General features: G+C 45.5%; 1 protein-coding gene across 2 annotated transcripts; it reads right to left on the bottom strand.

Annotated features, from left to right (window-relative positions):
- Positions 1-8,560: 8,560 nt before the first annotated feature.
- Positions 8,561-22,795, bottom strand: SCG2 (secretogranin II). Of its 2 annotated transcripts, none has more exons than XM_040568108.1 (2): positions 22,704-22,795; positions 8,561-10,849 (listed from the first exon to the last, which is right to left on the bottom strand). In XM_040568108.1, the coding sequence occupies exon 2, from the start codon at positions 10,833-10,835 to the stop codon at positions 8,952-8,954; it is 1,884 nt and encodes a 627-aa protein (XP_040424042.1). In that variant the 5' UTR covers positions 10,836-10,849; positions 22,704-22,795; the 3' UTR covers positions 8,561-8,951. The 2 variants fall into 2 exon arrangements, with proteins under 2 accessions (XP_040424042.1, XP_040424041.1); XM_040568107.1 differs by lacking the exon at positions 22,704-22,795 and adding an exon at positions 14,358-14,425.
- Positions 22,796-24,729: the final 1,934 nt, after the last annotated feature.

Here is a 24,729-nt window from a genome sequence, read left to right as displayed (position 1 = left end):
AAAGTAGCAAGCTATAAATCCGACTTTGTACTTGGAGGGTATGTAGGAGGACAAATAATCATCTTGTCAGTCAAATGACTGCTTAAATTGGTTTTCCAACTTAACACATAGCAAAATGCAGCCACTAAAATGTATGGCTCAATAGGTAAAATATGCAATGGGCCTAGAAAAATAGTACATCTATTTTCAGGTGCCACAAAACACATGTTCATCAAGAAGAATATTAAAAAACTCATTTCCTAGGAACATCAGCCTTGGACTGTTTAGGAGATCGACTACTGAATAATGAATTGCACAGGCAGAAAAGCGTGCACTGTAAAAGGTGAGCTACAAGGCAATGTCGTTTCCTTAGGAGTAAGGCAAATGTGCCAACAATCTTGGTGTATAACAGCTAAATTCTGCTCTATTTCTGCAGCATGATATGTGAAGGATGTCTTTCTAGAAGGCCGCATCTTTTACATATTTATAAAACAGTCCTCTGCTGCTTTTGGCTGCTTCTTTGGAAAGGTGCTGTAACATGGGAATTAATTCTAAAAAATGCCTACAATCTAAAGACTCATTTTATTTTATTTTATTTTATTTTATTTTATTTTATTTTATTTATTTCATTTCATTTCATTTTTCCCCATTCTGGATGCTTTAGCTGCAGGAGCTGGTCAGCAAGAAGTTTTTCAGCAGTGAAGCAGACTCAGAATTTGTTATGAAGATGATTAATCCAGCTTACTGAATCATGCACTGAGCTGAGCCAGAAGGAAGGAAAACGGCAGAAAAGGAAATTGTGCAACCTGATTAGCAAACAAGTTAGCCAAGAAAGAAACCACTGAGGTGTCAGCTCAAAGACACAAGGCTTCCCAGTGCCTAATGCTGCACAGGAGTCCGCAGGCCTGGCAGTGGACATTTTGCTCTTGCTGATCTGCAGGGAGTCACCTGTCCAGTCTCCCCAAACAACTCCATCAATCTGCCACATGGCCAGGCTGCCAATTACCACTTATTTTCTCCATGGCAGGTGGCGGTAGCCAGGTGACAGGGATGGGAGGCCTCCGCAACATCGTTCATCACCTGTCTTAGGAGAGCATTTCAGTGAGCACACTGCGTTAGGTTAAAAATGTAAATGTTGCCTTGAGCTGGGTTAATGAAATAAAGCTAATCTGATTTTCCAGCAGTCGATGCAGATCGGATGGATGGGCAAAGGTGTCTAAGAAGAGTATTGATTACATTGATTGCACTTCAGAATTTTCTTGGAAGACTGCTGTCAAAATATTGTTCCTCAGGGACTTGATCCACCTGCCACAATTTGTCTTAGCATATTTTTTATGTTCAAACTACCTACATCTCTCCGTTCTTGCCTTGAGGATGATATCCACACACACACCAATAATAGCATTTAGTTGTGCTGATGGATATGTTCCTGTACTTGAACAGTTTTGTGTTTGGGGGGTTACTACTGCAGCCTGGTCGGGAAGGAGACCGGGAGGGCGGAGGGGGTGCTACAAACAGCGTCTTGGTGTGGAGCCGAGAGATCTGGAGTCTGACGTGGCCGTCTGTTTGTCAAACAGGGATCGGCTCTGCAGAGCACACAAGGTTAGTCTCCAAGAACTTCACGGCCAAAGCAACGGTGAGGAAACCCAGCCTGGCTTGGTGGCTCCCCACGTGGGGTGACTGCCAGAGGTGGAGGCTGTGCCCTGAGTCCTGCCCCCAGCCTTCTTCCCAGTGGCTAAAGAAGGCCACAGAACAAAATGACCCCTCTGTTGCAGGGGAAGGCCCAGGCGTGCACCAGGCAGAGCCCTGTGACACCACAGTGGCCCCCACACATCGTCCATCCCTAAGGGTCTGTGTGGCTGCGGTGGCACTAGCTGCAGCCTGTGCATCCCAGCACCCAGCGAGGAGAGAGTGGGGGCTGACAGCTTTCAAGTAGAAATTAGAGAACCAAAAAATATGTGTAAGCAAACTTCAACCTGACCACTGCTTCTAGAGGAAGGTCCAGTGGCATGTATAAGATTGAAGGACTTAAGAGTTCATATAGTACCAACATTTCTGTTGTCTAAATTAACTGGTGGACTAAAATGGTATTTGCAGGCTTACATACAGAATAAAATTTTCAGATTTTTTTTGTTTTTTCTTATTCACCTTGTATGTGCTAGTCACTGGTCACTGGTGTGAAGCTCCTGCTTTTTTGCACTTCTTTTGCAGGAAGAAAATCAATTGAGTGTATGTTGGCTCTGAGCGAATATAACTTTGTGGAAAACAGTTTTCCTGTCAGACTGTGTTTGCATCCCAAAACCCACTTACAGGGTTTCAACACATCTCTCCTTGTTATGTCACGTAAATGACAAGTGAGGCACGTTGGTTTTATGCCCTTTAATGATTTATCTTTATTTTCATCTTTGCAGTGTCTGTACATGGTGTTCCTGGCCTGGCTCTTACATCCCCCATGTGGGAGCATAAGTACTGGTAGCATGTAAGTGCTTTGTTTCTCTGCTCTGACATTTACTAGCAGGTGGCAAAACACACAGCTGCAGCAGAAAACAGGTTCCTTGCAGAAGTGAGGCGTTGTGCCTCCAAACAGCACCATGCTTTCCTTTGGGTCAGAGAGGAGAGGGAGGAAAGCATGCACGGGAGGCTTCCTTTTGAATTTAGGGGCGATGGATTTACAATGTCAACCTAAATGGAATCTATCTTTTGAGCTGGAAACAGACGCACATAAGGGAATCACGATTCTGGAAAGGGTTTTAATAGACAATGAGAAACGAGCATGGAGGCAGTAGCTGCAATGTGCTGCACCTGGAGGACGGACCCAGCAAGCGCAGCGTGCCTGCCCTGCTGTGTGCTGCGGTGCCCGGCTTGGTGCCAGCGTGTGCTTGGGGCAGGAGGAAAACAACCCACAGAGGCTTCACCCAGGTGACCCCAGCCGAGGCTCTGGCAGGGATCAGTCCCACTGCCTCCTGTGGGTGGGATGCCTACTGCTCTGCAGCCACTGCTGCACGTGACCCACCAGACTGCCCTGCTGGGGCCACCCTCTTTAAATACACATGGCCAGGTTGGCATAAAAGCTGTGTTCCCGCTTAGATGGAACACCCCACAGCTACACCCAGTGAGATTTAGTCCAACCTAAGCACAAAGCAAAACAAATCTGCTGGGCCAATTTTGGTGACATAGGGAGCCACAAAGGTGGCACGAAGCTCATTACTTCTCCTAGCTCCTGCTCATCTGACCCACCAGCCTCAGCTGTGCGGCACCCCGCCGAGGCTGCCTCTTCTGCCAGGATGCAGCCAGGGGCTCTGTGTTTAGGCAGACACCAGGAAGGTTTTGGGAAGCACATCACAGGGCTGCAGTTGTAGGAGCTGGGGAGTTGCCAAACAACAATTTTCCAGCTTGTCTCCTCTGTCAAGGTGGGCTTGCGGAGCTCAGTGTCCGCAGCACATCTCAGCAGAGGAAGGCAGAGCTCTCTGCACCCGACCACTGGTCATTGCTCAGTAGTTCTGCTGAATGGCTGGTGTGAATTTCAAACCCCTGCAATACAGGCATTCACCAGAGTACCTTACATTTCAAAGCAGAGGTTGCTTTTCTTCCTTTGCAAGGGGAAAACATTGTGAGCCCATAATTTTGAGTACGCTAATTCCAAGACATTTGCAGAGAGTGAGTGGTTTCCTGGAATAACGGCCTCTCTCAAGAGAAACGTCAAGTGCATTTAATCAGTCACATTTAGAGCTCTGCAACATCTGCAAATGAATTATTAATGATCTCAAATGTTTTCAAATGATCCAAAAGTCAGGAATAGTGTGGCTGTTCAGATAATCAGCTCTGATTCAGGGCTTCTCCTTCCCACTTTATGCGCTAGAGACCCTGCACCTGCCTGCTGCTGCTAGCCGGAGTCCTTGCGGCTCGGAGAGACCTCTGCGGAGGCACCGGGGAAGCTGAACAAATGCAAAGTACGGCTGGCACCCGGCTGTGCCTGCCTGGATTTATACATCATTTAGCAAATAGGCACGGGCCAGTGGTGTGTGTCCTGGGGGGAGGTGAGGGTGCTCCAGGGAATGCCGTCCCTGCGTGGTGCTCACCGTGTCTGCTGCCCACAGCAGTGCTCCATGCCCACGGTGCGACGTTTGCACTGCAGTGGTGGAAGGCTGGTCTGGGTAGGGTTTACCTGGAGAAGCAGGGTTTGAAACATTGGGTTTCTCATCAGCTAGCAATAGCTAAAATACCAAAGTAAAGCTGGGAATTAAAGCACTGCTCAGGATGCCTGTGTCCCAGCCTTGCTTCACCCACCAGTGTGTGAAGAAAGTCATGGCTGCCTCATGTCGCTTTGGGAGCAAAACAGGGGATGCTGTAAAGTGCTTTGAGAAACAATAACAACTGCCATAGTGTATGTGAGTCAATCCCCTTTCACTGCAATGTAGAAATACCCTTTAAAAAATAATTGCAACAATCTAATTTCTTCAAATGATGTAATGTGGTTACATTAATTTTTGAATCAACAAATGTTGTCATTTCATCACCCCCAGCTGACAAAATAATGGAGCCATCAAGAAGCAGATATAAACAAAACACTTGAAGTAACATGTGAAGTAGTGGGGAAAAAAATGGTATTAACTCTCATGGATAGTAATACAGTGAATTCTGGTGTGTGTACAAAGGAGAATTCCCTCAGGTCTTCAGAAATGTGTTGAGCAGCTTGTTAGATTCAGACCAAATACAGAATTTCTGTTCAATCTTCTTGTTGGAGAGGAGTTGAACCGTGAGAACACTATGAAAGTTACTGCAGCCTTTAAGAATAAGATCTGAGCAGAAAGGTTTTTATCTTCTAGACAAAAGCCACTGATAAACAGAGCGTGCAAACCAGCTGCATCCACGATGCTGTGAAATTGTAGCACAAAAGGGGAATTAAAACTCTACTCCTTACTTTGGCTGAGTAAAGCTTGCAGGGTGGTCACTTTATTTTGTACATAATTGTAAGTCTATAACTTGGCGGTGTGTCTGCTGTGGCTTATGCAGTCTGTGTGCATTACTAACAGCATGTCTTTGTCCCACTACACTCGTAAGGAAAACAAGCGCAGCAAATCAAAGCCCAGCGGCTGTGGGCACTGGAGCAGTTGGGCCCCTGCAGTGTGGCTCTGCAGGGGGCGGCTCTGCGCTGGCTTAACGGAGCAGCTCTCATCCGACGGTGTGTGTTTGGATTGTGATGCCTTGCAAAGTCGCGTGTAACTAGCTGCTCGTCTGCCGGAGCTTTGGTTAGGTACCAAGAGACAGCTACAGCTACCAAGAGGGTGCTGCCTATATGATATTTGCTCATTTCATTTGAAAAAGGAATTGGAGATTCATTTTTTTTTTAGAAGTAAAGTACTTCGCAAGGAGATTAGCTATCTATTTTCTACATCTAGAAGAGGAAAGGATACTAATGTTGCTTCTCAACTTAAAATCAGCTTGAAACCTCCATGTAGTTCTATTGCATAACGTGACTTATTTCAAGTTCAACAACTCTTCCCTTTTTATGAAGACAAACCGCAAACAACAAAGCCCCTAATGGCTTGCACACTTTGTACATGAGATGTTCTTATAAACTGGTGCAGTTACTTATGCCAAAGCTTGGCTTTTCTGAAGCTTGGTACTTCAACAAAGAGCTGAAGTGAATGGCCTGCCCTTTCTCATCCTTGCATGCCAAACTGCTGCTGGCCCACCTGTGCGAGAGGCCAGGAGCATCGCTGCAGAGGGGGTCCTCTAGACAACAAGCAGCTCATACGGCTGACTCGGTGCTCAGAAAGTATGAACAAGGGAAAAACCTGAAGAGGGAGAAGATTGTAGGAAATCTCCCATAGCTCCCTTTGCAAAGGGGCTACAGGACTCCCACATCCCCATGCAATGAAGAAGGCAGATTATGGCAAGGTGAGGAATTGGGGGGTCACATCCCTTCTGCTTTGAGGTACAGCTTTGTTTTATTCTTCTGCACAGTCTCTGTACGAATCTGCCCCATAATGCACATATTTGTATGAGACTTAAAGGTGCTTCAGTTCCTTAGACCCCCCAAATCATTCTTGTATCCACATTTTTCACTGCGCTCTCCTTGAATAGGAGCCAGGAGGCAGCACTTGTGCCAAACAACTGTTGGGGCTTTGGGGAGCCCAGGGGAAGGGAGTGCTATGAGCTGTGATGGAAGGGAAATGAGACTGGTGGGCTTAGAACTACCATCAGTCAGGCTCGACCATGTTTCCTTTGTGTGGCAGCTCGTCTGGGCCCTCCGCACACCTTGTAACTGGAAATACATCATTGCCTGGTATGGCCAAGTAGTAACGGCTGGGACGGGACCCGTGAGCCTCATCCCTTCTCTGCAATGTCTTTCCAAGACAGGGAGATAGCTAAGCAGTAGGAATAACGCTAAGTTAACATCTGGTGCCAAACATCATAGTTTTGACACAAACTCAAACATCGGCTTTAAAAACAAAACAAACAAACATAAACATAAACCATGAACCCTACAGCCTACAGGCTTTGTTCTCTACTTGAAGAAAACATTAAGCACTCTGAGCCAAGTCCCTCAGGAAGACGCTGAGCTCTTGGGAGCTTCCTTGGCATTAGGGGCCCTGCAGTGCTGCAGTGCTGCAGGCAGGGGCACCAGGGAAAGCGGCGCTCCGAGCCTGTGCACTACAGTGCTGACACCCATGGTGGGGCCAGCAGGGCTGTGGCAGAGGACGTCTGAGTGCCATCTTAGCACAAAGCAGAAACAAAGGTTGAGACTGCAAAGCAGTTTTTATGACTGTGTCCTTGGTGTGATGCTCAGCCTGAGCGCTGCTGGGCTGCCATAGCAACTTGTACAGCTCTGGGTGCTGCTCCTCGGGGCTCACTTTGGCTGCCACTGGCGCAGGTGGAGATGCTTCTTTTTAAAACCACCCTTGTATATCCCCATTGAAAGAAATTAAGGCAGCAAAAGAAAAAAAAAAAAAAGGAAAAAAGTAGTTTTGATTTTCAAACTGTGGGGAAAAAAAAAAAAGGATGAACTTTTATCTAGTTTAGCCATGAGGACTTATACAAGAACCATGGCCAAGATTAGTGTTATTCTTGCTGAACTTTGACCAAGCCCTGCTAAAGACATTTTGTAATCGTTTAGCCTGGTGTCCCAGTGGTGCTCGTCACTTGTGTCGAACAGCACATCTGTAACACCTGTATGGCTCCAACTGAGGCTACGAGTGCCGAATCGATGCACAAGCTCCTGCAGCTCTGCCTCCTGCTGCGTGGTCCTGCCCCAGCACAGCCCCAGCTTCAGCAAGGCGTCCGTCCCCACCGAGGGGTTTGCCCAGCCCTGCCCGGAGCAGTATTGGGATCAAGCAGAATGACATTAGGAAGCAAAGTGATAAAAGTGATACAGGTATATTTTTAAAGCACATTTTTGTTTTGAGTAAAATACAGTGATTCCACATTGCCAGTGTCACAAGCAAGTACTGCTGGAATGGCAACAGGTTTGTCCCTCCTTAGAGTACGGATGCAAAATTAACTGTTGCATGTTTTCAACTCTATACTTAATGTTTTGACTCATTCAAGTAAGAGGGAAGAGAAGAATTTTAATGTGGCCCAAAGCAAGAGTTCTGGCTGAACTCCTATCATCTACAATTGCTCCGGGTAATGGTGACACTGGAAATGAAGTGTTATTTCTGCAGCCTTTGTACTTTGCTTCATTAGACATTACCTCGCCAAAAATCATCCCCACCCCACTTAGCAGAGATGAGATGCTGAAGAACACCGCAGGGAGAACCACTTTTAAACTATAATCCTGCAAATGCTTATGGCTGAGATACCCCAGTGAAAAACATGTATGACTCACAGAGTTACACAAGCACATTTAGTTCTGGAAAAGAGCTGTAGCTTTTCCAGAACATCCACTACAGGTCTTAACAGGCACTCAAGAGACCTTTCATGTGTCCAGAATATCACGTAATGTCGTGAATAATAAAGGTGCTGTGTATGCTTCTAAGTATATTTAGAAACCGTTTTGTTAGACAAGAAAGTGATGTTAGCAACAGTCTTAGTTCTCTGCTTCCCTTGGGGATTGTTTCTTTCTGCATGGTAGCCATCATTAAAGGTGGCAAGGAATGTATCTGCAGAACCTCCTGTCTCCTGCTCAGATATGAAGGTTCAATTTTATACTTTTAGGGCTTCACAATAGAGTCTGTCTTAGTTAGACAGATCATTTTTCTTCCCCCCTTCCCGCTCCTCTCCCCCCCCAAGAGATACAAAACCATTAATAATTTGGGGACCAATTTTCAAAAAATCTAATGCAGTTACTGCCCTGGTTGACCTCAGCAAGCTCTTCAGGTATTCAATACCCTTGATGATAATGCCAGTCGGTGGTATTACAGCATAGAAAAACATAATTATTCAACCAAATTAATTCACAGTAAAATAATAGACCTAAAAAAATTGTCCGTAGAAGTAAAAATATGTTTTGATTTCTAATTATCATGACTTGATTAAGTGCCAGAAAGAAACACAATCTATTGTCCAGAAATAATTTATTCATCAACAATAAAACACTGAATAGAAAAAAGCCTTGTAAATAAAACTATATATATAATGCTTTATTTTTTATTCAATACTCCACAAAAAACACTACAGACAGTAACAAAATAATCCAATTAATCTTAAAAATTTCAAATGATAATTGTCACTTTTCATTTATCATGTTTTATTAACAATGCAAAGGTCAGTTGTTTACATATTATAGTTTTACTTGATTTCATTAAATTGTTTCTTAAAACACTTGAAGCAATTTTGTTATTTGCCCCATCATTTATAACATACATAAGTATATCAATAAACAAGATAACAGCTCTGAGAAAGATATGCAGACTGTTCAATGGTAAGTAGTCTACCATAAGTTGTTTAGTGGGAGAGTGGGAGTAAATCACAACTGAATTGGGATTGAAGTCAACACATCAGGGAGAGAAATCATATTTGGGGAACAATTACATGTTTTCCATTGCCCGTTTAGTAATGTGATCTCTTTCAAGATCTGATTTCTCCTGTTTTAGATACTCTAGCACCTTTGCTAGCATATCCTCATCCAGATACTGCCTGTTTTGCGTGTCATCGGTGTCCCCTGTCATGGAGAGCCTTTTGCTGAGTGATGCCAGCTTCGCGGTCTCCTGTGGTCCCACCTGGCCTAGGTGCTCTCTGATGGCCTGCTCCAGCCGGTCGTCTTCCTGCAGGTCGCTTTCAGAAGCTGGAACGGGAAGTCGCTTCATCTGGTTCGTATTGATAACTTCAGGATATTTTGCCAGCATCTTTGCCAAGTAATCAGCCAGCTCTTCATCCTTCTCATTCAGTTTCTCATACTCCATTTGTCGCCTTTCCAAGTCGTTAATCCACGCAGCTTTAGGAAATGGGCGTCCTTTCAATCTTCTGGGAATGTAAGGCAGTCTTGGTAAATCATTTTCTTGATTAAGATGATTTAGTAAGTAGGAGGGATTCTGGTTACCTAAATTGTCAGTTCCCAGAAGACTGACTATGTCTTCAATATTGAGGTCTTCAGGTAAATTTTCGGGAATTGCATTAAGGGGCTGCTTCATGTACCCATTTTTAGAGTTTCCATTACTTTTAAATATGTCACTCTGTCCTAGAGTAGTTTCAGCGATCTCATCAAGGTCTTCTGGGAACTCTGCTTCCTGCTCAGCTTCCAACCTTTCACTCTGAAGCTGCTTTTTTTCCCCAGCTTTCAACATGTCTATCAAATCCTCAGGAGGAACTTGTAAATTCCTTGAGATTTCTATTAACTGAGCTATAGACTGAGGATCAAGTTGCTTATCCAAAAATGTGGTTGCTCTTTTCTCCTCAAGTTCTCCTCCAGTCCTTAATTTCCTATTTCCAGCACTGCCCACCAGCCTCTTCAGGTAATAATTCATTAGCTTTGAAACGTCCTCTGACATTTGATCTTTATTCTCTCTTCTCATTTCATCCTCAGGGAAGCTGAGTTTCCCTGATCTCTTCATTTCATCATCAATCTCCTCTTCATGTTTATCAATTTCTTCTTTGCTGTCTTTTATCTCTTCCTGGGTTTGGCTTTCCACTTTTTCCTCTATGGGATTCCAATCTTCTCCTCCAACCACATCTTCGTAGGCAATGTTATTCACTTTATACACATCATCTTCATCGTCTGCATACAATTTCTGGTCCTCATCCAGCCTCTCTTTCTTGTGATTACTAGGTCCTGCCATCTTCCCCAACTCCTGAAACACTGACTCCAGTGTAGCAAGACTTTGGGGTGTGTATTGCTCTTCCACTATTTCATTAGTACGCTTGAAAGGACTGTCTCTTGAACTGTCTTCATAGAGGCCAATAGGCATTTTGAGATATTTTTGCCACCTCTCAGGCCACTTGTAAGCCTCGTAATCATCTGTTACTCCAGCTGGAAAACTATTATCGGAACTCAGACCATAAGGTTTATTCTGCTTTGGGGCAACTTTTGACTCCTTCTCAGCTTGTCGCAAGGCTTCCAACATAACCTTAACCCACTGAGACTCATCTTCAGTCAAAGAATCCCTCAAATTTTCTGGGAGGTGAACCTGATCTTTGCTTTCTTTCTGTTGCAGGAGGTATGGGACACTTTGATAGGAGTTGTAATCAGGGCTGCTTTCTCCCTTGTTAGTTTGCTTGCGAAGATCTTCTATGTATTCCAAAGCTTTGATCATGTCAGGATTTGGGAACCTTTGTAAGTTTTTCATTACATAGTCTGGGTCCTTCTGAAGCAGCTGATATTGCTGGAAGGAAGCTGCATCAACCCAACAGATTAGGGCAAAGAAAAAGGTGACAGCGCAGGCTGCTCCAAGCTGGAAGGTTTTAGTTTCTGCCATATTTAGTATATTTCCTTGAAATAAAGAAGAAGAAAAAAAGAGATAGTTAATATATGGAGACAAACTTAGCAAACTGAGAGGTTAAAAAAGAGATTGTTATTTTAAACAGGAACTCATTGTGAAGAATAATAGTACTACATGTTTTTATTCTTCATGAAATGTTAATAGAGCTCATATATGAAAGATTTTTTTTAATGGAAATTTATTTTGAGATTTTCTGAACATTTCCTTTGTCTCCTCAGTTTAGTGTAAATGATTGGTTTGCAAAGCTAGAAATGTCTTATCTTTATGCTCAATTTACTTTATGAACATCAGTTTTCCAATGGCAGTGCCAAAGTAAAAAATAAAAATCCTATATAGCTAAAGAAATGCCAATAGAGGATTCCAGTTGTCATTTGAATTATTAAAATGAAGGCTTCAAATGGTAAAGACAGTATGTCCATATATTTAAATGCAGCTCAACATATATTAAAACTGCATACAGTATTATTTTGTGAGATTGTTCCATAGGGCATCTCATTTACTGTCAGGGTAATACCTCTGAATGGTGCTAGACTGCAGTAAAATTAATGTAATGAAGTGGAGAACATGGCATATGAAATGACTTGCAGGTTTATTTCGGTCATTACCGTTAGTGTTATTACTTCCTTTTTTGCTATTTCATAAAAAACAAAACAAAACAAAACAAAACATTATTTGTATTGCAGCTGAATTTTAGTTAAGGGGCTCTATGAGTGATGCATTTCCCCATGGGCAGTAATACCCTATATGAAGGACAAATTATAATTTATCATACAGGTACAATACAATTATTTTACTGATATTTTCCAAGACAGTTTTGGAAATAGGCTCAAGTAAATTGATTCTGAGTGGTGATTTCATTCATTCTTTCACTTCAGCAGAAATTGAATCAGGTCCCAGGACAAGCAGAAGCTTGACTATTGGTATAAATGAGATAAATTCAGTTAAAATCAAAAGAAACCCATGTCTAATCAGTGTGTCCAGTTTAAGCCAGCCAATAATAAACTCTGTTTAAAGGAACATAAGTGGGAAAAATATGTATTAGACTGAATTAACAAAATGACAGCACTGCTGCGTATGAGGCTACAGCTGCACAAGCCCAGTCCTGCAGCGAGCCGAGCACCCTCCACTCTGTGAAGTGAAAAACTGCAGTCACTTATTTCCTAGGAGATGCTTGGGAGCTCATATCCTGGGGCTGTATGACAGATTAGTCTCTTTTCTGATCCATTTACATTAATGAATAAAGTACAATAATGAGAAAGAAACGGTAAAGATAGAAACCACTTTGCTTAATTGACCTGGTTTGGCTCCTTTGTTTTTGGCTTGGTAAAACCATCCTGTCGAGAAGTTGGTGATTCATGACAGGCTGAAAGAGTTACGTATGCTGCTGTTTGCCCACTGCTGTACATAGAAAGTGAGCATCGGTATGCTCATTTCAGCTCAATTGTACATTTTTCCGCTGTTTTTGTTCCTAACGTAATGTGACTTAATAATTAAAAGAGTATTAGTTGAGAGCCGTTTTTTTTTAACCTCAGTATGCCTGAGCAAGCTAACAGCCATAACAGAAAACAATTTCCCCAGACATTTTTGAATACTCAAGTCTGCATACATTTGGGAATTGATTTCAGAAAGCATTACTTCAGAACAGCTGATTAGAAGGTCCCACCCTCTAGGTCTGTGTTTGCCCTAAAACAAAGCCAACGCATCCCTTCATTTTCTATCACAGAAAAGGAACTAGTCCTATATGTAAATGTATATATATCTTGAGGCAGAAAAAAAATAAAAAAAAGAAAAAAAAAACTTTGCTACCTATTGCAGCAAATAGATGGAATTAAGCTTTTTCTAGCAGAGAAACTGGTTATTAATAGTCAGTTTGATAAGAGGAGAAACTCTGTTGTTTTTGAGAAAGGGAGAAGGGAGAGTTGTTCCATAATTATCTGCCAGGCACATCCCACTAACAGAGACCAGGAACTCAGCCTCCTCCACAGCACACAATTATGTATTGCTGTATCCTTTGTAAGAGTCAGCATCATTCAATTAATATCAAAATGCGTGTAGCCCCGCAAAGTTTTGTTTAGTGTTCCATAAGGATGTTGCTCAATGGAATATTTCCTTTGCGGGAATAACAGCTTAGTGGTTCCTCTCTAGACATTTGAAGTACATTTGTCTCTAGATCAATTTTCAATTCTAATTTATTAGTAGATGATTCTCAAAAGCCTTTGTCAAATGGAGCTGGAAATGATTTATTTCAAAAGTTTGAGTCCAGGTCACAAAATCTTGTCATTAAATATACTGCTTTATTCAGGGTGAGGGGAGTCCTCTCCCCGGTCTCCCAGACATAAATTCACATTTTTTGAAAAAACAGAGGACGTTTTAGACTACCTATCTTTAGGATCTATAGTAAAATATTCTCTTTTGTGCCTCTCAAAGGACAATATGCTAAAATGGTTGTTTTTAATCTACATATGTATAATCGTGAAGCTAGCCTGGAAGGGGAGTGCATTTTTTTTTCTCCGCTACTAGAACCTAACAGACAGTAAGATCATTTTTTGGCCAACAAATATACAAGTTTCTATTTATAAAATGAGAGGATTGACTTCACAATTTAACATGCACAAAGGCAATGCAGACTGACAGAAGTTCCCTGGAAAAGAGACAAAACAATAACTCTCCGTACAGGGATGTTTCCATGGTAGCAGTAATTTTCTCCCTCTCTCTTTCTCTCTCTCTCCCAGCAGTCTTTTTTGATGTGGATGTAACGTTTTCAGTGAAAATTTGCTATGAAAACTCATAAGCTTTCCTACAGACAAGTCCTTAAGAGTCTGAGCGGGGATCCAAAAGCAGTTTTCCATGAAAATAAGGAAATACATCATGCACTCTTCATCCCATTTACTTTTGCAATAAATAGTGTGACTGCAGCAAAGTTGCCGTTATAAAAGCCTCTCTAACCCTTTACGCTGCGCAAGGGACTCAAAACAGGAACAAAATCGGAACGGGGTGAGGAGGAGGAGGGGAAAAGCAAACAAACCGCCAGCAGTTCTGAACGAGCATAACGACAGTTTGTATCTGTGGACACACAGGGCTAACCAGACTGCGTTTGCCTCCAAGGTAACCTCGCATCCTGTACTCAGGCACAGCCCAAGTGCCATGCCGAGCCGGCGCGACTCAACGCGGCCATAAGCAGCGGCAGCACGCTCCGCAGCATCAGCCAGCAACGCAACCCCTGCCAAACCAACGAAGGCATCCAGGAAGGCTTCGATAACCCCCACCAGACCGACTAACGCAGCCGGGAACGGCGCCACAGCACCCAACAGCCCGACGACCGGGTCCGCGTCCCCCGAACCACGCGCATCGGCCACCACCCCGCCAACTCCCCTCCGTCCCTCCTGTCCCTGTTTCCTCTCGCTTTTCCCCGGCTCCCACCCCAGCGGTGCCCGAGGAGCGAGGCAGGGGCGCTGCCGGCCCCGGCCGCCCCCCGGCGCCCCCCGCCGCAGCCCCCACCTGGCCGCGCCGCCGCCGCCGCCGCCGCCTTCAGCACCCGGACAGCGCCCGCTTATACCGCCCTGCCGCCTGACGTCACCGCGCCGGGACACGCCCCCCGCGGGGCCCCGCCCACCGCCGAGAAGGGACCCCCCCCCTCCCCCCAACCCCCCCCAATGGTGGGACGGGGGGGGATAAAAACAGGGGGGTGCTGGCATAAAGCGGGGGGAGGGGAAAGAAGGACCATAGAGGGGAAAATAAAAGGAGGAGGAAGAAAACGGAAGAAAAAAGTCCAAAAGTCAAAAAAATATGAAAAAAGGAAAAAGGAAAAGGGGGGATAAAAAATAGGAGGAAAAAAGGGAACTGTAGACTGGGGGCAGGCAGCGCCTTTTGCTTCTCGGCTCCAGAAAGCAGGGGAGGATGCGGCAGTGGGGCAACGTTGGGCACAACCCGCTGCTGAGGCCCCCCCCCGGGTGCAGCGGGGTGAAAGGGGCTGCCAGGGGTCTGTGGTGTCAGAGCGTGTGGGGCAGCCCCGTGCTCGCACCTGGCGCCTGGCCTTCGCATGGCACAGGGTGGCCTTTTAATGGCTGCGTGCTGGGGGAGTCGCTTAATGGCAGCTGGGTGAGACCTTGGGTGGCTGTTGAGTGAGTCGTTGGGTGACCGTTGGGTGAGACGTTGTTGGGCAAGACCTTGGGTGAACCCTTGGGTGAGCCCTTGTCACACAGTGACAGCTCTGCCACAGTGCAAGGACAACTCGGGATGTCCATGCCCTCCCCATCCAGCACCACAGGCCCACGAGCTCCAGACCAGGCAAGGGCTGGGTGTAGTGGAGGAACGGCAGCCTTCAGACAGAGCGACTGAAGCATGTCAGGGAGGCACAAGACACAAGGAACCCCACTGCTGGTGCGGGGGGGACACCTTTGCTCCTCCCTGGGGCAGGCACCGGCACAGGAGGAGTACCCAGGCACCACACCACGGCCCGGCCGTGCCAGCAGCACCCCTTGGGTGTAAGTGTATTCGCGGCACCCACAGTGCCAAAAGGCCAGTACTTGGTCGCATAGATGAGTAGGGTGAGTAAGTACCACTCTGCCATCAGTCAGGAAACATGGAATGTAACACATTGCTTCAGATGCTGCTCTGGGTTTTAGCTCACTCCTGCTTCCCTTCTCTTCCAGAAAGGTTCTTTTACTTTGGCTTTTAAATAAGGACTCCTTTTCCCCCAAAATAAATCTTTCCTGACAATTTTGACCTTTTACAGCACAAGATTTAAAAAAAAAAAAAAAGGATGAATAGGATGAATATACCTTCCAAGGCAATAAATGTTACAAAATTAAATTGTCATAAGAACAACAAGGTAGAAATAATTGCAGCTGTGAGCACAGACAAAAGGACTGGCCATGCTGCATTTTGGGGGGCTGAAATGGAGATCAGGAAGCCTCTCATTTCACCTCATATGGCGTTATTAGTAAACTACAGGACCCATCTTTGTCGGTGCTGAAACTCAGCAGCAGCAGTTTTGTTCAGGACCCAGGCACAACCTGAAACGCCTGCTTTGATAGCTGGGCCCGGAAAGAAATGAGTTAAACCAGAAGTTCTGCTAGGACCCATGGTGGCATCCTTGAAGATGGAGACAGAGGTGCATCAGCCACAGTAGGCAGAGAGCAGGGTCCACGTGAGCCATGCACTACCCTGACCACCTGGGAAGGGTCCTGCTGAGCAGCACGTGTCCCGTCAGCAGGGCTCCAAACGCCCACAAAATGCGTGGTTAGACATAACTACAGCTATAATACCTTAGTCCATTGCGAAAATAGTCATCGTGATCAAAACAAACAAAAAAAAAGAAGAAAAAATGTTCAGATTTTTCAAGAATTTTGTTGTACCTCTGCATGTGCTTCCAACAGACTCTTGTGCAGTCCATGACCAAACACCCAACATTTGTCTAGCAAATTCTTTCACATGAAGTCATCCTACTGCCCCCATCCACCTATCCCTGATCCTCAGCATCAGTGTGTATTTCAGACAACTCAAATTAATTGGCACATCAGCACGATGCTTTCCTCTGTTCCTTAGCCTCTCACTTGAGATTCACAGCGTGTGAAGTCAGGCACTTGGCTTAGTGCTCTGCTGTGGCTATTTTAGGTTCAGTGGATAAAATTTACAGAAGGCTAGCCACAACTGAGCTGTCAATTTTACTCCACATCAAAATGTTTGTTTTGCATGGGCTTTGTGCTAATGATTGTATTCACATGGTCCTGTAAGGAGGCCCTTAATTAATGTGCTCTGTGTGTGTGTGTTGCACTCTTTTCTTTGGAATGAGTCATGAAACAGAAAATTTGATCTGTGCTGTCATTAGAAGTTCCATGGCATTTTATACAAGAGTAGGATCACAACACAGCATCTCTGAAATTTAGGTAATTGCATTAGAACTAGCTCAATATCAACTGCTTAACCATAGGAGGATGGTAATCTTGTTTCTCTGAATGTATTTTGACCATATTGCATCCTCTTGTGTACGCTGGGAACAGAACAGCAATAAATGTGATATTTTCTCTGAATGGTTTCCCCTGTCTCATGCTCTGCCTTACACAGTTATGCATCGTGAGAGGCTAGAAGTGAATCAAACCTGCATCTTGCATGTTAACTTAAGAGTAAGCAAAGCTTCAGGGAGGTGAGGGAACTTCACTGCAGCAAACAGAGGCAAGAGGACTGAGCCCATCGTGGTTTGTCACACCCATCGAGTTCATCATCACTGAAGTCAGTGGAGAAAGAAAAGCCGGACCACTTGGAAAAGCAGCATCAGGAGCATGCCCGGGAGGTAGCCTTTTCTGAGATGGGGCTTGGTGTCGTGCCCGTGGCCAGCCCCAGCACTGTGGGGGTGATGGTGGCAAGGACCTCCAGCTGCCACCACCACCACCCATGGACCATGGGGTCCCGGTGAGACCTGCCTCCTGCCCCAGCTCACACAGGACAAAGCAACCATCTCGATGGTTACGGCCACACAGAAGTAACGCGCAGCAGCAGGCAGCACATTTGTTTGGCTCCTGTGCCTCTGTTGTCTAAAACCCAAAATAGTCTGCAGGCTGTACCCTTCACTTCAGCTCTATCTCTCTCCTCATCTAATTGGTGTCACCAAAAGATCAGTGCTGCTTAAAAATAAAGCGGGGTTGTGTCAATATTGATGGTTCTTTCCCCTTCCTCCGTTTCCAGGGGCAACTAAAAATAATTTACAATTCATTACAGACATGGCATTTCCTACAGAGTAAGTGCCATTGTCACATTTAGAATTCATTCCTCATCTGATTTGAGTATCTGCATTTATTCTGTATGTAATGAGAAGGGGGAGGTTTGCTTTCGTCAGAAAAAAAGTTCACCTGTCACCACAGATATAGATTAATTTAAATGATTTTGATTTTAAAATACTTGACCTCTGCTTTGGCCCAACATTATATTTGTTATTTTGTGCTCATTTCACATTCTTGGGAACTCAAACACATTTGCATGCAAATATTTTTGGCCTCCCTAAATTTAGTACACAATAAATGGCTCAAATTCCATTACCAAAGCTGTAAGGGACAGGGAAAACGTAACATTGTAAGGAAATCAGGGACTTTGTGGTTTGCACACGCAGTTCTTTAACAGCATGGATGCCAAGGCAGGGGTCCGTGGTGGCTGCAGGCCGCTGGGTGTTACTCCACACTGCAGTAAGGTTTTGTAGGCCCACAGGGAGCCTGACCAACACGGTTCCCTGCAGTGGTACTGCACGCTCCATAGGGATGCTTCAAAAACAGATTTTGCTAAGGACAACAAGAAAATAGACTTTGACTTTCACCCCAAAGTTAACATGTTCAGGATTTCATACTGCCTGCACTTAAAAAAATAAATGAACAAAAAGAGGAGCACGGAGGCAGCGCTGGTCCCACAGCTCTGCTCTGCTGGCACAGCTTGGTCCATGGAAAGCCGTGCCCAAGGCACATCCACGGCACAGCTCCAGGCACAGCCAGTGCCCCGTGCCTCCTGCTGGGCCTCGTTCAGCACAGTGCTGGGTCCTACCCTGCTCCTGGGCAGTCTGGAGCCCGTCGCCATGACCCAGCCTCTGATGTCCTGCCAGACCTGGCCCTGGGTCCCAAAATGCAGCCCGCAAAGTTGGGGGAGCTGGGGTCAGCCATTGCCTCCGACAGGAGAGGAGGCAAGAAGCCACGGCTGGCAGGAGGGTGTAAAAGCAGCAGATGAATCAAGAGAGAACGAATTTACTGTTGTACTTGTTCCAGTGCAGCCTCCACTTTGATCACCATGAACAAGAATAGCAAAACACCAACAGATTAAGGAATATATGTCTTCTCCCATAACCACCAAAGTATTTTTATCTGCAGGCCTCCCCCATGTACATACACGCATATTTCCTCCCGTGGAGTTTCAAAGATCTTCACCAGCCTGTGACATCTGCTTACCAACATTTGGTGTAAAAATATCAATATCTGCTTTGCATAGCTGTGACGGGTGTTACGTTTACCAGGCAGTAAAGATCAAGAGTCTCCGGGGAGCTGGCTGGATCAAACTGTCATGATTTCAGCACTGCTGTGCGTCAGACAGCAGAATTTAAAGTCAAAACACATATAGTTTAGGGAGGAAGACAATGAGAAGCTCTGAGTCATACCCTGCTGAGGGTGAAGAGAACAGATTAATAGACAGCAATCATGAATGAAACTGAACGGCTCATTTCAGTCATGCGGCTCCTTCTTAAACACAAAATAGGATTTATTTTTAGTCATTAAGGATGAAAAGAGGATTTCTTTGCACCTTCCCAAGGAGCACTGAGAAAGGAGTTTTAATTAGTGTGGCCAGGCTCTCTGTCCCTTGCCGCTCGCAGAACAGAAGCAGCGGGGCGCAGGGAAGTGGCACGCTGGTGAGGCATCGCCCGCGGGGCCCTGCACAGCCCGTCCTCCCAGCAGCACAACACGGCCGTGCTCCATCCCAGCCACGTGCCCTTCACCAAAACTGACTCAGAAAAAAACAAGGGTGACCACTTATAGCCAGGTCGCCTCTTTTCAAGGAACTGCACCGCACCCTGCTGCTGGCTCGGCGGGGAAGGGCACAAAGCACTTTACTGTCTTTCTTTTATTTTCTCTTTCCTGTGCTACGTACTACTTTGTCTTTCCCTTTGCATCATTTTCCCATAATACTCTCCCTCCTAAGCCCTTCCCTCTGCTGTAGTCACTCATCAGACACCAGCCCTGGATGAGAGCCAGGGCTCTGTGCAGGTCTTGCTCCCTTTCCCCATCCCCAAGCAGAGCCTGGCGACTGCAGGAGCACCAGGCACTGGCTCTCACTCCAAAAGGAAAAGTAAATGGAAAGAAGGAGCTGTGCTTCTGTTTTGCCCCATCAGTAGGGGTGTGGGCGAGACAGGAGAAGCTGGTCAGAACTCTTGGTTTATAGATAAGCTGTGGATTTAATTCATACTTTTCTAGACGAGGCATAACCCTCACAGGCAAAGCTAGCCTGGCAAAAGAGAATGGGAGCAGAGAGCAGGCCGAGGCCGGCATATTTAGGTGGCAGAAGGAACAAACGGCAGCCTGCAGGCCCCAAGGCTGCAGCACCTCACTGCCAGGGGCACCCCAGGGCCCAGGGGACAAACCAGACCCAGCTCATGGGGGTTTCTGTGAGGAGAATGTGGTGTTTCTGCAGTATGTGTCCTCCAGAAGTGACCTGCAGCGACGCTTTCACGAGAGCACAAAGGTTTTATGTGGGAGTGAATGATGCTACCACAAGAGAAGTATGTTCACACGTTTATGTGATGCTTCATTTTAAATAAATGGATAGAAGTGATTTCACTGTTGGACATAGGATTAGTTACATTATTTAGTCGCTTGTTAAATTATTCCTGTGATTCTGCTCTGCAGAAACTTCATGATTTTGGGGCTAAGCCATTTCTATCCCTTAATTAGAATCATAGAATCATTAGGGTTGGAAAAAGCCCTTCAAGATCATCTGGTCCAACCATCTCCCTACCACCAATATCACCTACTAAACCATGTCCCTAAGCACCAAGTCCAAAATTACATCAAAGCCTCAATAATTTTCATATTTATTACTCACAAACACAGAAAAGTTCAGTGATTTTGGATCCCCCTCTCTTTGGCAGCAAAACCTCTGCTTTGTTACCTGCTCACTTGCCTGACAATGCAGGATAGGGGTTAGAGTAGCAAAATTGACACCTATTAATTAACACTCCTTTTCTTATTCATTTGTTGAGGCTCCAGCCATTCTCGAAGCATGAAATCACACGCCTGCACACTTAATAGGGGTAAATGCTCTTCCCAAGCCATTAGGACAACGGGTGCTTTAGCTACACAGCATGCGAGGATCTATCTGCCAAGGCTACAGGGGCAATAAGCCATGCTCTGCTTCCTTGTCATAAAAAGTTATCACCATTTCCTCTTGCATTGTCTTTGCTAGCATCATTACCTTCACCGGTGCCATTACAGCATTTTTTGTGGTCATAGGCTTGCCCTTCATTGCCTAGTATATAACTTCATAGGTTCCAGCCCTATTGCTACAGTAATTTATATAGAGCTGGGTCAAAACCAAATTTAGCATTTGGTCACGAATGTGATAAAAATAGAAAAAAAAAATGAGACTGACTGCAAAGCACAGCACAGAGCCAGCGGTGTAGAATTTCTCCCCAAATAAAACTTTTACCAAGAAGAGGGCAAACAGATCTGGAACCACCAAATTAGCTCCTGTGGACAAGGCGGAAACGTCTCACGTTGTGTCCATTTATTTACAGTTTAAAGGTTAATTCAAAATAAGCCTGAATCATCAGAAGGAGAGCACAAATTCATATTGTCCCATGTGGTTATAGCTAGTAACATTTGCCACATCAGCATTAAAGTTGAGGGCTTGCTTTTTTAGGGTTGAACCATACTGACGTTGCCTTTCAGGCTATACAGCCTGGGAGAGCTGGCCAGCTTCACGGCAGCTTCCCTGGGACAGTGACAGGAGGATCAAGCAAGGCCTGAACTTCAGTGCAAAAAGCAGAAGAGGTACAGGGTTAAGCATTTCCCCCAGCCTTGCAACAGTCATGCCTGACCAGGCTAGGGGTGAAACTTCAGCATGGCAAATTTGTCACCTTGTGGTTCCCTGACCCATGAGGATTTAATGCCACCACCCAGGTGTGCAGGAAGCATGTTCTGAACGGCAAGAGGCACAGAAACAAAGCACCGCTGTCGCCTCCTGTACATGCATGTGGGCTCCTGTGCTCCCCCAGCATGGAACGGGTGGGAGCCAGAGGGTGCATAGAGCTGGGCACAACGCATCCCACAATGCCTCAGAAACAACTACTTAAAACTATATATATATATATATATATATATATATATATATATATATATATATATCTCACAACCAGGAACATACAGCATCCATCTCTCGAAGTAAACCAGAAACATTTTTCTCTGAGACTCTGTCTCCCCATATTAACATCTGGAAAGTGCTTTTATGACTGCTTGGTCCTGAACGGCTCTCGTGGGGCAGGGAAAAAGTCCTAGGCGGGTTGCTCCCTTCTCCAGCAAATACAAAAAAGTAAGCAGTGCCCTCATTCCCCCAAAGAGGCTGAAAACTAAATGACACCTAGCAACACCTCTGCAAGCTGCAAAAAACGTTTGTCTTGGACCTCCGCGTGGTTTTAGATAGCAGCCTTGCTTCCCTCTCTCAGCTATCAGAGCCTTGACTGGCAAGTAAAACCCATATAATTAGGAGGAAATGCCACAATTTTCCACTAAGGCAAAAACTCCCTGTGTGCTACACAAGGCTGGTAAGTGGCAGAGAAGCAGCGTGCCCTTCCCAGCACCAGGCTGCCGCTGAGATAGCATGACTGGACGGGAAAGCTACTCTGGCCTGGGCGAGAGTCCCATGGGGAGCCCCAGGGAGGGCAGGAAGATGATGCAGGTTTTCCTTGCAAGGCCTTAAAGAGGGGCAGTGGGTGGAGGGACTGCCGTGCTTCCCCAACATTGGTGTCTCAGAGCTTGTTATAATTCAGGTAGGAAAAGGATACCACAGCAAATCAGTTCAGGAAGGGACAAACGCCCCCTGAGAAAGCAGCCTGTCCACTGTCTTGTCTGAAGATCAGTGCAAATGGCTTTTGATTATGAGCGACTTGCTGGGCGCTCCTAGTTTAAGCATAAGATAGCCCTGTGTGATGTAAGATATTTTTTCTTGCCTCAGAACAGAAGAGTTGCATAAAAGAATGGGTACACATGGAAGATGGACAGCATAGATCCTGTACTAGCAGAGATAAAACACACAGCCTATTTTATGAAATATTAAACATAAGCTATTTTTCCAATTGAATGAAATGTACTCAAAACAAACCGTTTGTATCCAGGGATCCCTGCAGGCGACAGAAGGCTTGTCATGAAAATAGCTGTTTCAGTGCTGGGCTAATAATTCAGATCCAGTAGGGTTCATATCTGAAATTAAACAGACACGTTATTGCATCTCACCCCAAATCTGCAGCATCCTTACTCCGGAAATTTGGTGCCAGATATATTTAAAAGCCAACCATAAACTCCATAGATGCTGTTTACTCCTGTTTCTTCAGCCAGAATCTGCCGGCATGGCTTTGGCTGCAGGAAATGCACTTTTCCAGCAGGGTGGGACTGATTTTTTGGCTCCCATTTGCACGAGCTCCAGCTGAGACTGCTTTACACTGAAAAAGCCCCCACATTCACACATGGCTTTTCAACCGAGTGGGGCAAACTGACTTTTGCTGCCACATGCATCAAATGAGCATAGCAATAACTAAGGTAATGTTATTTTGCCTTTGCCTGCTGCTAGCAGCATTGATGGTGGCAATAGCTTCCCCAGCACTATCCTCATTCCACATCTCACAGCTTTCAAACCAAGCAGACTTCCCAGATGTGGGGACACTGTGCAGGGACAGAGCCAGAGCTGCTCACAAGAGTCAGGCCCTCTCCCTTTCTGCAGTTAATGCTGCAATTCCTCTACCTCTTCTAATTTCACCACCCTTGGAAATTGCCTAGTTTGCCCATTCCTAAAACCAACCCAGTTTTCAGTGATCTTCTCTTCTGTGCAATGCAATGTGGTGCGGAAGGGTCTGGGTCAGCACATGATATGTTTTCCACCAGACCTGTAGCTCTTAACGTGATTGTGGTGCAGTCCTGCTGCTGCAGTGCCATCACCTGGGGTCCTCCCACCAGCAGGAGCTGCTCACAAATGTGAGCTGCCCCCCTCCCCCCCCAAGGACTCGGTGGTCATCTTCCAAAACATGGCAGGCATCCTGTCATCTATCTACCACATTTGGCATGATGCTGGATCCCATGGAAGTGGCCTGGTTTGCCCCAAATAAATTGTTTGTAATTCAAGGCAAAAGCAATTCATTGCAGCTGTTTAAAATCAGGTCGCAAAGCACCACAATGAATTACTGTCAGCCTTACCTAGAGCATGGCTTGCGTATGCTCCTGCGTAGATATGTAGTCAACAGGGATTTGTTTGGCTGCCTGTGGTTTTCCACTAGTGAATCTCAAAGCTGAATCAAAAGGCCAGATACTGCATCTGGCACTGGAGATCTTGCGGGATGAACTAAATGGATTATTGTCCATGCAGGGAGGCTTTCATCGTCTGTTGCAGATGTAATATTGATGAGGTACTCAATTTTACATAACTGTTTCAGGATATTTTACATTCAACAACAACCACCAGACAAAATGACAACCCTTCTGGGTTGGTGTCACTTGCTTGTAATCAGGAAGTCATCGCCACAGATGTCTGTGGAAGTAGTATCTCCTTCAGCTTCTCCTGATGGGCTGTTTCATGTTGCAGTGGAAGTACATCATGCTCCGTGCAGCATTACACTCCTGCTAGGCTCCTCTCTCAGACCAGGGCTGCAGAAGCTGTCCCAGCTCACCGACTCTTTGTATAAGCCTCCACTGGGTGTTTTTACCCAGGCACATGAAAGTGCTTTTCTCATTCCCCCAGACTCTGCTCTGGAGGAGGCAGCAGCAGTTGGTGGGTACAGATTCAGCCCCGTGCAGCAGCAGTTCTCCGTGAGCAATTTTGGAAGGATTTCCTTTCTCACTGCTAAGCATTGTGAAGGGCATCAAATCCTGCTATATTGTTATTATTGTTAGTAGTAGTAATAGCAGTAGTAGTGGCCGTAGTAGAACAGAGGTATTTTTTTTTTTTTTTACAAGACAGGAAGAAATGGGAAGGAAGAACTGTAACACGAGGAGACGGAGTAGAAACCAGGAAGAGAACAAAACATTTCAGTTCTCAGCAATGCAGCTGCAGTACCTGAGCCCGGGCAGCTGAGAAGACAGATGCTCCTCTGGAGACCACGTCCAGAGCCTCTGAACTGGAAAAAGCAGATGGGCCGGCG

The sequence above is a fragment of the Cygnus olor genome, chromosome 9 (genome assembly GCF_009769625.2).
Source record: "Cygnus olor isolate bCygOlo1 chromosome 9, bCygOlo1.pri.v2, whole genome shotgun sequence".
Classification (NCBI taxonomy): Eukaryota; Metazoa; Chordata; class Aves; order Anseriformes; family Anatidae; genus Cygnus; species Cygnus olor.
The sequence above is the reverse complement of the archived record's forward strand: the minus strand, read 5'-3'. Positions and strand labels throughout refer to the sequence as shown.

Coding starts and splice junctions, on each gene's coding strand:
- SCG2 (XM_040568108.1), bottom strand. CDS start 10,835: ATGGCAGAAACTAAAACCTTCCAGCTTGGAGCAGCCTGCGCTGTCACC.